General features: G+C 45.7%; 1 protein-coding gene across 2 annotated transcripts; it reads right to left on the bottom strand.

The window, feature by feature from the left end:
- Positions 1-2211: 2211 nt before the first annotated feature.
- LOC117062450 (cytochrome P450 1B1) lies at positions 2212-10763 on the bottom strand. Of its 2 annotated transcripts, none has more exons than XM_033175996.1 (3): positions 10369-10763; positions 8935-9978; positions 2212-5925 (listed from the first exon to the last, which is right to left on the bottom strand). In XM_033175996.1, the coding sequence occupies exons 2-3, from the start codon at positions 9975-9977 to the stop codon at positions 5337-5339; spliced, it is 1632 nt and encodes a 543-aa protein (XP_033031887.1). In that variant the 5' UTR covers position 9978; positions 10369-10763; the 3' UTR covers positions 2212-5336. The 2 variants fall into 2 exon arrangements, with proteins under 2 accessions (XP_033031887.1, XP_033031888.1); XM_033175997.1 differs by having other exon boundaries at positions 10314-10454.
- Positions 10764-12604: the final 1841 nt, after the last annotated feature.

Raw genomic sequence — 12604 nt, 5'->3', positions numbered from 1 at the left:
TAAAAAAAAAAAAAAAAGAGGCTGGCTGATTTTTCAGGCTTGCTCAGTGACTCTTAGCTTTGACCCAAAGGGATCTCAGTGCTGTTAGGCTTCTGCTGTATAACATTGCCTCACCTAAAGGGGCCTCAAGTGATTCAAAACTAGTTCTGGTAGGTCCAGTCATTCTGTTTGCAAAGGCAAGCTTCCCATCAAAAAGCTTATTTCATGCCTTGGTTCTTCCTCTCCCTCTGGCTGGTGCTCACTGCCTCTGAGAGAGGGAAGGGTTCTGATGAGCCACACACACCAACACCTAGTGGGATGTACCGCTATCAGACAAACAGGCCACATACCAGGAAACTGGACCAGCCTAAGGACGGCCCTGGCTCCAGCAAGGATCCTTGGTCCAGACAGGTTCTAGGACAGAAGTTTTAGGATTATAAGACAAAGCATGACTGTTTGGTCAGTTTTTGGTTTTGCCTAAAGAACAATTTCAAGTGGCTTTTCTCAGAAGACAGCAGTGTGGTAAGGATTCCCGTACAATGTCAGTTACTCCCTGACTGTAGTGTGGAATGTGCCTTAGACAAAGGAAGTAAATTGCTTGCGAAACTCCCAGGATCTCATGGCCTAAAAAATAGACGGACTACCCTGTAAATCCAAGCACAGGCACATTGGGAAGGGACAAACTAGGGTACAAAGATAATGAGCTTTGAATTAGTTCATCTCCAGGGAAAATCTGGATGAGAATACTTCTAAATCTATAATTTTGGCCCATTACTTTATTGCATCCCTCAGAAGACTGTTGGGCAATAATGCATTAGAGAGTTTAGCACAGTGATGTGAAAATTGTAAGTGCTCAACATATTTTAGTTCCATTTCTTCCCTCCATACCTGACACACATTGAAAAGTGTGCATGAAGAGCACAGCATTTGTCCTCAAAGCCTGTACGTCGCTTAGCAGAGGAGCTACAAGCATGAACAGTTACCTACAGCGTGTCCGTACCAGTGTAAACTAGATTATTTTCCTCCACAATTCCAAGTTTAAAAAATTTGCTTTTGAATGTATTTGAATATATTTAATTTTTGTCTTCTTTCCTTTTCCCTTTGTGAGATTTATAACTAACAGACTGAAACGGGAGAGTAGAGAGCATGTGAGAGTCACTGAGCCAAAAACCGGAGAGTTAACAGTCAGTTAACTTCTGTTGCACTGGTGCAGAAAAATAGACTGGCTCTGAGGTTGAAGAAACAGCCTCTGTGAGTTTGCAACAACCACGCCTGTCTTACATCCAAAGCTGCATTCATTTCCCACCCTGTACTCCGCTCTTATACTCTATTGGATTGATTGGGTAGAATCCAACTCTCCTCGACAGTTTTGCAAAAACTGGCCCCAGTTATAATTATTTAAAGGAATCTTTTTCCCATGAAAATATTTCCTTCACTTTTTCTGAACTGTTCTGACATTTCCAAGATCCTACTGTCATACATCTGGAAAACTAGTGAGTATTATCTTAAACCACTTCATAGCCATACCTTCTGGCTGCTAAAGTGAGGTTCCCAAGCCAAAGTATCAATGCCATTGTGTGCAATTTTTACTTCTTTTCCTGTTTTCACAGTAATAGGAGCTGTAGTCTGGAAGACAAAGAGCCTTTGGTACCACAAGCCCTGTCATCTGTGAGTGTGGCGCAGGGAAGGCCTAGAGATTCATGACCTAGGCCCTGTGAAGTCAAGTCTTTTTACCAAGTAAAAAGATTGGCAATAAAATATTTCCACATAGTACATGACAGAATACTTGTACCCATCTTATTTTATTGGACATTAACTGCGCTCATTAAGGCACATGTACCTTTAAAAAAATTAAGGAAGAAAATAGAGAAAGGACTGGTGTGCAGCTGAGGAAGAAAAATGTGTACTGCATTCTTTAGATGAAGCAGAAATCGATCAGCAACTTAAAGTCGCAATCTATTCAATCTTTCAACATTGCAAATTAATTCTCATTTGGCTTGATTGTTTGCATTGAAATGTAACTTCCATGTTCTTAGAAATTCAAAAATACAGAGATCAGAAATTTGGTTGATGAAAACCTACAGGAACAAAAAGCATGCAGCCTCGGCCTGAAATGTAGAATGGACAAATAAAATGTTTACAGTGCAATATTTTAATTGAATAATCCATAGCAACAGTTGAAATAAAGTGATGCATTAGACTATATTTGCTACAACATAAAATGAAACTTTGTAACAAGATTATGAAAGTGATTTTTATTATTTTGGTAATGGTGTCCCAGTATAAGTAATGAGATAACAATTTTTGTTTTAATTTGGTATATCAAACAGTAAAAGCTATATATAAATGTTGTTTCCCCAGAATGTATTTTGGTTACAAGTATGCATCATAGCTATTATGCACATACTAAAAGCATTCATGATAAAGTACAAAAATAAGAAAAGATTAAATAAGAAGGTATCCTTGAGTTATAAATGTCTACTAAAGTAAACCTTTTAATCACACAGTTGTGTCGCAGCTAAAAACACACAAATTAACACATACTGCTATGCAACTATTTGATCTAACATAGATCTACTAGAAAAATATTAAGGCTGTAGTAACACTTCACAGGTAAAGGCTAAGTTCTGGGACATGAAAGCTTTTAGAAAAGTCACAAAACAAACCTGAGACATCTTTTTGTTTTGGAAAAAAGCAATTTTCTTACAGAGTCAAAGCTTTGACATACAAATGAACCATTTAATAAACATTCTACTTTAACTATTGCAATAACCTGGAGTAAAACTTCTGACTTTAATGGTTGTCAGCAAATACATTCTCTCTCCTGCAGAAATACAATGAGGCTTTCTGATTAAAGCAGTAATCTTATTTCTCCAGCCTCTAAATTCAGTTATTTTTATTCATTTTTTGTTTCCTTTCCTTTCTTTAACTAGTTTATAAACATACTAAATAAGCCAGGTAACCTCCAAGCACCTTACTTTCTTCTATACAAATACAGCTTTCGTTTTGCCGCAAGCATCTGATGACGACTGGGCCTACATACATAAAAACAGATTGCAGCACATCTGGACCTGGTTGACGTAATGAGGCATTCAGATTGGTTCATGATTAATTTTGCTGCTATACATTTCCCAATCTAAAAAAAATAGGCTACAGCAGCCCAAATTCACTGTCTAAGCCTTGCTGGGGCATAATACTTTGGAACGGCAAGTGCCAAAAAATTTAAATGTATTGGTCAAGCCTGATTTCTGTAGTTGACTTTAATGCCTTTAAAAATACTGGCATGATTTTTTATATTCAAGAAGTATAGCTATGAAATTTTAAAATAAAATTACATGAAATTTTATAATATTCCAAACCACAAAACAGATCTGCTATGTTGTAGACTTTTTTAATAGCCTATTTGAGATTTAACTCTGCTACGCCAAACATCTTTTTTCTAAATGTTCATGCTTTGAATTTTGTGCTCCAAATTAATTAATTAGGAATGAGTGGGAAAATGTTTAACCATCTTTCCTTCTTTTCAGTCTTTCTCTCTTTTCTCTTACCATCACTCACCCCCCAACACACATACACACAACTATCATAAACTCCCTTTTTTAAAATTTTGGTACAAAGATTCCAAAAAGCTAAACAAAATGTAATAATCACTTAGCACTTAGGACACTGTAGAACTTCCTTTGGAAGTTTAATTGCAATGAAATTTAAAACTTGAGACTTCAGTTCACTTTTCTAAATGTTAATGCATACATTTCATTTGAGCTTTATGCTTTCCCAGCTACCAAAGTAACTGCCATCTTAAAAAACACAACTGACCTCACCTTCACAGTCTTTTCCAAACAGCTTCCAAGACTATCTTCTGATTCTGACTTTCCACAAAGCAGACATTAATGTTAACTTTCAAAAAATCATCTAGAAGAGAAACTTGGTCAGTTGTAATGGGAGTTCTGTCCCCAACTGCTGTCACTTCGTAAAAAGAACATCCAGGTAATTCATGGCATTTTCCATTATTCATTGGGCAGACACAGCTTAGATTTCTCTGCCTTCCACAGGATAATGGTCAGATTTCCACTAACTTCAACTGGAAATCGATAATCAGAATGGTTTTAAAATTTAGTTAAAATTTAAGTATGCCATGAACTTGGAATTTTAACATGTTAACTAGGTTATTTTCAAAACGAGATTCTGTATTATAATAGAATTTCAATAAAGAATTTATAAAAATAAGAACACATCTTAGGATCTGATTTTGAGATTTGCCAAAATTTGGGTAAAGAAGAGACCCTGCTTCATTTCCATGTCAAAAATAGGTGGTTGATTTAATCAAGCTCATTTTTAGCACACTTGGTTGCATTGGTTGTACTTTTCAATTTGCAGTATTATGCAAGACATATATTATTCAACCTTTTCCTGAACAAGATCATACTAATATACTGCTTATGGGCAATTAAGTAATATATTGCATACTATTTGATGACTTTTTTTTTTAACCTATAAGACTTATGAAATCAGTACATTACAGTCACATAATTTAAAGCTTGGCTGGGCTGGTTATCTTTTTTTTTTTCTTTGCTCATAATTGAAAATCTGTACTTTGGCAAGCAAGAGAGGTACAATGTCAGCTTGGAGTTTTACAATTTAACAATGTATACTTTAAAATTCATGATAAATCATGGAACCCCCACTATACTCACTAATTCAACTATTGATTTCTTTTTGAGCAACTGACTTTATGATCCATCCTTAAAAGTAAGGAAGTATACCAGGAGGCAAAAGGATAAATCCGCCCATAAATACTAGAGTCTAAGTTATTTTCCTGAAAAGGTGAGAAGGAAATTTCTGGTCTTTATCTTTTCCCTTATCACCTTCAATCACACACCTTACACTGAAATTACTTGTGTCTGTCTCTTCAACAATATATTCTGAAACTTTGTTTAATATACTTTTTGTTTATTTCTGCATATGGGAGACCAATCTTGTATTCTCACCAAAAATGGCCTGGTTACCTACTTCTTCATTCAATAGTTTCGTGTAAGCGTTTGGGTGTATGTGTCTATATGTGCGTTTTAACTCCAAAGAATACTACCTTTAGAAATAACCAAGATGCAGTATATATATAATAATTCATTGGACCCTTTAAGTCTTTGACTCAAAAAAATCTCCCAGAATCTCCTGTATAGCCTACTACTCATGAAGAACCACTGGGTATGGAGCACATCTCACCTGACAAACAGTTGATTTATGCTCACCCTCAAGGCTAATTGAGAAGCAGCACAAAAGAGGAACTAGAAAAAAACTGAATTTTACTCCCCATCTCCAAAGATGTATTTCTAAAATTTGAGCTTGCCTCTTGCTTCTTATTGGCAAGTTTCCTCAGCTTGTAACTTTTGGACAGCACTATCAAGGAGCTCCATGGACTCTCTGAGAGTGACATTGACTTTAAATGACTTGGGTTTAATGGTCAGACCATAACTGAAATTCATTTTCGCAGGCTCATTTGCGTTGGCCCTGAAATTGCACTGATGAGCCAGGATGGAGATGAAGAGAAAAAGCTGCATCTTAGACAGTTCTTCGCCGATGCACCGCCTTTTGCCCACTGAAAAAATCATCACTCTGCTGGTCAGGTCCTTGTTGATGAGGCCATCCTTGTCCAAGAATCGAGCTGGATCAAAGTTCTCTGGGTTAGGCCACTTCACTGGGTCATGATTCACAGACCACTGGTTGACAAAAATCACGGTGTCCTTGGGAATGTGGTAGCCCAAGACAGAGGTGTTGGCATTGGTGGCATGAGGAATGGTGACAGGCACAAAGCTGGAGAAGCGCATGGCTTCATAAAGGAAGGCCAGGACATAAGGCAGGTTGGGCTGGTCATCCATACAAGGTAGACGGTCCCTCCCCACGACCTGATCCAATTCTGCCTGCACTCGAGCCTGCACATCAGGATACCTGTTTGGTGTTTAATGTGGAGGGAGAAAAGCAAGTGACCAAAATTCTTATTTCATCTAGAAAGCACATTATAAATTAATTTTAATTCCACGTTTCCTTAAATAGGCTATCTAGCTCAGTGACTAAATTAATATTTCTGGGAAAAAAAAAATCTAAAACAGCTTCCTAATTTCTCACTAAATTACAAGATGGACTTTAGGAATTATATTTCCTGTAATAGGCCTTGCATGATTAACACTCTCTTTCCCATTTTAAGTCAAAAAACTCTAAGTTTTCCCAGCCTCAAAAAGCACAGTAGTAGATAAGGCCAACTTTTCCATTAGGTACTGCAGGGACAGTGCCTAGGGCCCACAACACTTTTTAGGGGCCCATGAAAATAGTTTTGTCTTTTACAATCTTCAGACCTAAAAAAACTCACTTTTAGGTAGAAGAAAATATTTTCATACCTCATTTAATGTATTCATCTTTATATCAGGGTAGTCATAAAATTTAAATTTTTAATTTTTTTAAGGTGTAAGGAATCTACAAAGGCAAAAGCACCCAGGGCCCACAAAAGTTAAAATGTGAAAGTAAATTTTTTTTCTCCCTCATTTCCCTGGACAATTCCAACAGACATGCTGTTCTCATTTTATACAAAGATAACTGGTGTCCTGATGGATAAAGCTACATACTGTATTTTTTAAATTTAAAAGCCAATTCCTAATGTTCATAAGATTATGGTACAAACTGTAATACTTACTCACTGTTGATGATACAAACTGATACAATCTTTTTAAAAAATAAAATCTTAGTACAAGGCAAGAGACATGAGGATAACCTCTTCCCACCTCATTTTAAACCCAGCAATCCATGCCCAGAAATGTATTTTCAGAAAATAATTTAAGAGGTACACAAATATAGGCCCACAACAGGACCTAAAATTCTAAAAATTAGCCAGACATGGTGGTACACACCTGTAGCCCCAGCTACCTGCCAGACAGCGGCGGGAGAACTGCTTGAGCCCAGGAGTTTGGGACCAGCCTGGGCAACACAGTGAGACCCTGTCTCTAAGGTAAGTAAATAAATAAAATTAAAATTAAAATTTTAAAAATGCAATCAAGGCCAGTGATCAATGTAAAAGTTCAAAAAATGATTATATATAAATATACATTATCATGGCAAAATACTATGTAGTCATCAAAAATTACCAAAATAAATATTAAAAGATTAGAAATGTCCACTACCTTAAGTCAAAGTGTTAGAAGTCAGAAAACATGTAACTGACTGTTTGCAACTCCGAAAAAAAATGTATACACATATGTGATGAAATGGAGAGTTATTTTTAAAATCGCTTCTTCAACGTTATATTGCAGGAGTCTGCCGAGCCAGATAGTATCTATTTTAGACTTTGTGAACCAAACCCTCTTTGTTGCACTACTCCGCTCTGCCCTGTGTTGTAGAGTGAACGCAGCCATAAACAATGTATAAGTGAACGGGCATGACTGCTTCAATAAAACGTATATACAAAAAGAGATCGTGTAATTTGCCAAGCCCTGTCATACTGTCTTTTCACTAAAAAGGAAAAAGAAGTATCAGCATATTGAATTGAAAGTGACCCCCAAATCGTTTTCTTTCTTTTTGCCGCCTAATTGGAGTACTCGGAGAACTACTGTGGTTCTAATGAAAAAGGCCGTTTCAAAAGTTAAAATGCCTATCTGGGGATGCACAAAAACCTATGGATCCTATTCTGGGATTTCCTTTTCCCTGATCTCTGGCTGACTTTTCTTTATTCTATTTCTGCCTCTCCCTCACCCACCATGGGTGCTTCTATGGTTTTAATACTAAAAAGCCATTTTAAGTATAAACTTTTAATTTGTGAAGGTAGCTGTACAGTATCTAAGGAAATACAGCCTGCAGTGGATTTTAATAAGAAAACAGCATTCTCTGCCTTCCAAACACCTTACTGTGGCTCCTGCAGATTCAGCATCTCCAACTGCTCACTTGTGTGCCAAGAAATGACACAACCAGGATTTCTGGTCTCTTCGGCAATCAAGATTTGCCTTGCGAAACACTTGCCCCTACGGGTACTGTTTCCAGAGTAAATACTACAGGCCGCCCAGTTAAATATGGATTTCAGATTAACAGGGGCTAATCTTTTAGTGTAAGTATTCCCGTGTAAAACTTTTCTTTTGCCAAATCTGGCAACCCGACACCACGAACCTATTGAATCCGTGCGTGTTGGAGCTTAGTATAGAGACCAACGTGGGCATCAGGGGGTCCGCTAACCAAGTCGAGAGCAGGGGCCAGAAAGGTCTGCAGGCGCCTCCTGGATATCCCATCTGCCTTTCTGGATGCTACTCTGCACTTGTAAAAGTGATTGTCTTCTACCCCGGCATTTCTCAAACTCCTAGCGCGCAGGTTTTATAAACCTAGCACTGCCCGCTAGTCGTGGCCACCTTCTGAAAGCTTCTGTGCGGGTTACAGAAGCCCGCACAGAAGCCCGGGCTCCATGGGCTTCCTTGGCCTGGAACAAAGCCCTGACGGGCGGCCCGCTTTTAGCGCCAGGGCTGGGCGGCCTCGGATACACGCCGAGAACAAGCCGAGGAGAGGCTGCTGTGTTTAACATACTTATGGCGTTACCCTTTCTTTCGGAACTATTCCAGTTCTGCTTGTACTGCGCCAGGGAGAGAGGTATCACGGCTCATCTCCAGGCACTTAAAAACTCTTGTTTTTCCGGGGAGTGGAGGGGTCTTGCAAATGTGTTCTCACCCGCAAGCAGGGGAGGGGAGGATAGAGACAGGATAGGAGCTGCGGAGGGGTCGGGGCACCGCTGGGTGGGGGGCGTGCGCGTGTCTCAGTCCTCACTGTGTGTCCCTTGGTCGTCTCTTTCCCGACGCGATCTTGGTTTTTGAGGGGTGGGGACCTGGAGCGAAACACCTGGGACGCTGCTTGCAAACTCAGCATATTCTGTCTCTACTCCGCCTTTTTCAGAGGAGAAAAGACCTGGCCCACACCTCCCAGAGGCTTTACCTGATGAAGAGGAGGAGCAGCCACTGCAGCGCGGTGGACAGGGTGTCCTGACTGGCGCCGAAGATGTCAGTGACAGTGGCCGGCACGTTCTCCAAATCCAGTCGCGCGCCACCATCGTCCGAGTCCCTGGCCGCCTTCTTTTCCGCAGAGAGGATAAAGGCGTCCATCATGTCGCGGGGGGCGGCCCCGGGCCGAAGGCTTTCACAGTGCCTCAAGAACTTGTCCAGGACGAAGTTGCTGAAGTTGCGGTTGAGCTGCTCGAATTCGCGGAAGGCGGTGCGCATCGGGTTGGGGAAGTACTGCAGCCAGGGCATCACATCCACCAGGCTGCCCGCGCCCACCGTGCGCCCAAACTCCTCGTTGTGGCTGAGCAGCTCACGGAACTCGGGGTCGTCGTGGCTGTAGCGGCAGCCGAAACACACGGCACTCATGACATTGGCCACGGCCACGACGGTCAGCGGCCTCGGGTCGAGGAAGGCGCCGTCCGCGCTGCGGCGCACCAGCAACGTCACCAGCTCGCGCGCCTCGCTCAGCACGTGGCCCTCGAGGACTTGGCGGCTGCGCAGCTGGCGCGTGGAGAAGTTGCGCATGGTGCTGTGGGCTACGCGCCGCTGCACCTTCCAGTGCTCCGAGTAGTGGCCAAAAGCCATGCTGCGGCCGCCGGAAATCACACGGAAGGAGGCAAAGGACGGCCGGTCGGCGAAGGCCGAGCCCTGCTGCACCAGGGCCTGGTGGATGGCGCGCTCGCCATTCAGCACCACTATAGGGCAGCTGCCCAGGCGGATCTGGAAGACGTCGCCGTAGCGCCGCGCCAGGCGCGCGAACGAGAGGTGAGGCGCCTGGCCCACCGCCGCCGCGTTTCCGATCAGTGGCCAAGCAAACGGGCCCGGGGGCGTGGACCCGAGCTGCCGCCTCCGCTGCCTCAGCAGCCACTGGCCCACATGCACAGCGGCCAGCACCGACAGGAGTAGCAGGAGCGTGGTCTGCTGGGTGGACAGTGGGTTTAGAGGCCAAGGGTCCTTCGGGCTGAGGCTGGTGCCCATGCTGGGGACAGAAAGGAGAAGGCGTGACACTCACGGGTGCAGAGACAGGAACGGGCGCCCCACGCCCCTACCCCCGCCTCGGGGGACTGGGTGCCGTTGGGTGGAGAGGTCGGAGCTGACTCTCTGGAGAAATGGCCAAAAACACCCCTTCCCATCCCCAACCCAGTCTCCCTTGGAGAAGAGAAGGGGCGTGTTTCCATCTCGCTGTAACCCAGCGCCAACCTCTTCCCCTCCCCTCAAGGTGCGTAACGGTTCCTGCAATTTGGGGACAACGCTGCGGGCATCGAGGCGGTGGCGCTTGATTTCCTTCAAAGTGCCTACCACGCCATTCCCTACCTGCAAGAATCCACCTGAAGAGGTCGCGGGGCAGCGGCTCCGCAGACAGACTGACCTGCGGGGAGGTGCGGTTTCCAGTGGCGCGGGACAACCGGCTTCGAGAAGGAACTGGGACCTTTGCCTACGGTAAGACGTCAACAGGAACCGCAGGCCCGCCCTGGACACCTGCTGCCCCTATTGGGAGCTTTAACTCCCACTCGAGTCTCTTGGCGTCGTCAGTGCCAGGAGCGCTTGAATTGGGATGGGGACGGAGAAAGGTGCCTCGCTCGCCGAGCCCTGCTGCACTTGGGGACCTGGTAAAGTCGAGGTTTCCTCACAGCGCTGGGATTGAGACTGGGGGTCGGTGAGTGGCGTCAATTCCCATGCCCTTGCGGCTTTCACAGCTGGCGTCGCAGAAGCGCTCGCTCCCACCTCAGAGTCAAAGCGCGCCATCCCGCTCCTCCGGGTTTTAAGGAGGGCAGCGCGACCTGGCGGGGCGGGGCCTGCGGGGGGCGGGGCGCGCCGTACACCACGCCGCTTTAACCCGGACTCCCGTCGGGGCGCACCGGCTGGCCTCGGAACTCTACCAGCAGGCTTTCCTGGGAGCGGAGGTGCCCATGTTTCCATTGTGCGGTAACCGCTCTTCATCACAGCCACCTCCAATCGAAGCTCCACAGTGTCCCCAGAACCGCGCTCGGGACCACCTGCCCCTGCCGGTGCTCTAGACGTGGGAGCGCGCCCCGTCCCCAGCGCACGACCTCCCTTCCCTCTCCCGGTCTTGAGCTTGCTTCCCGGAAAGCCAGTGTAGTGGCAGCGGTTTGCCTCACAGCGCCCTGCCTCAGAGCGCCCCTAGTTTGTTGTTGTTTAAATTTTATCTTAGGTTCTCGCAAACAAATTGCCACCTCAGTGGAGGCTCTTTGGCGTGCAAAGTTTTTTCCAGTTTTTGCGGCGAGATCGGTAAAACTAGCCGCTCCCCCCGCCCCGGGGCCCCGACAGTACTTGGGAACACAAAGGCTCCTGGGGCGCAGCTAACGCTGAGATTTCCCGCGTAGAGAGGCCACTCCAGGTGGCGCCGCCCGCTGGAGGGCTCGGGGCCGCCCAGGCTGCGACGGAAGCCGTTGGCGCAGGGCGGGGAGCCAAGCTGGGGTGACTGGGGGAGGTTGGGGGAGCTAGCGGGGCGGATCCGAGCGGGGCGGAGGGTGGCTAGAGTAGGCAAATCTCCGCGTTCCGGCGAACCTTATCGGGTTGAAAAGTTTCTGCTGTCGCCTCCCCCTTGCGTGCGGAGCTGGGCTTTGCGTGCGCAGCTTCTGGAAAGTCGGCTCCAGTCATATCCCTGGGCGCTGCCTGCGGCTGCCCCTCCCGCGCTTCTCACGGCACCTGACACGCAGAGGCGGCGGCCGAGGGTGGGGTGCCGGCCACCACCACCCTTGGCGTGGGGTGCAGGCCGCCACCACCCTCGGCTGCGCACGCACGGTCGCGCCTGCCAGGCCAGCGAGGCGGACGCTTGGGCCACCACCCGCAGGCCGTGCCCGGGCGCGCATCGCGACCTCGCCGCTCACCCGCGGCTCTGTGGTCTTCCTGAGCGCGTGTGCGGTCGCGAAAGGGGCGCTCCCTTTAAAAGGGAAGCCGGAGGCGCTCGGGCGGGGGTGGCTTCCCCCGCCCGGCGCGCCCTTTCCTACATGTTGATGCATAGAATTTTCAAGACAGCTAAGAGAACAAGGACTTCACGAGGCGGGGGGAAGGGCGAACTCGAGGGAAGAGGTGAAGTGTATCTAGTTAACCAGGTAGGAATTGTGCTGGCTTCATCAAAGGATAAATATAAAAGTGATGGGTTCACCACGGACAACCCTGCACTTTGAGCTCCACCCGCGCTGCGAATCTTGTGCTATGATTGACCTGTTTTACAGATGAATAAACTGGTGTTCAGAGAGGTTGCGTGATTTAACCCAGGTCACGCAGCCATCAAGAAGTGGAGTCAGGGCTTAAAGCCACGAAGTCCCACTCCAGATCCTTCACATAAGTTTCCACGTAAGAAAATTGCAGATAAGAGACCCAAATGCCTTTTTTCCTGCCTTCCTTAAAACAAAAACAAAAACAAAACAAACAAACAAAAAACACCTGGGGCTGGGCACAGTGGCTCATGCCTGTGATCCCAGCACCTTGGGAGGCCCAAGCGGGCGGATCGCTTGAGGTCTGGAGTTCGAGACCAGCCTGGCCAACATGGTGAAACCCCATCTCTACTAAAAATACAAAAGTTAGCCGGACGTGGTGGCCCACATCTGTAATCACAGCTACTCGGGGATCGGGGAGAA

Source organism: Trachypithecus francoisi, unplaced genomic scaffold (genome assembly GCF_009764315.1).
Source record: "Trachypithecus francoisi isolate TF-2019V2 unplaced genomic scaffold, Tfra_2.0 Lachesis_group17, whole genome shotgun sequence".
NCBI classification, from domain to species: domain Eukaryota; kingdom Metazoa; phylum Chordata; class Mammalia; order Primates; family Cercopithecidae; genus Trachypithecus; species Trachypithecus francoisi.
The sequence above is the reverse complement of the archived record's forward strand: the minus strand, read 5'-3'. Positions and strand labels throughout refer to the sequence as shown.

Coding starts and splice junctions, on each gene's coding strand:
- LOC117062450 (XM_033175996.1), bottom strand. CDS start 9,977: ATGGGCACCAGCCTCAGCCCGAAGGACCCTTGGCCTCTAAACCCACTG. Junction 5,926..8,934: donor CTGCTCCTCCTCTTCATCAG/GTAAAGCCTCTG, acceptor AACACCAAACAG/GTATCCTGATGTGCAGGCTC.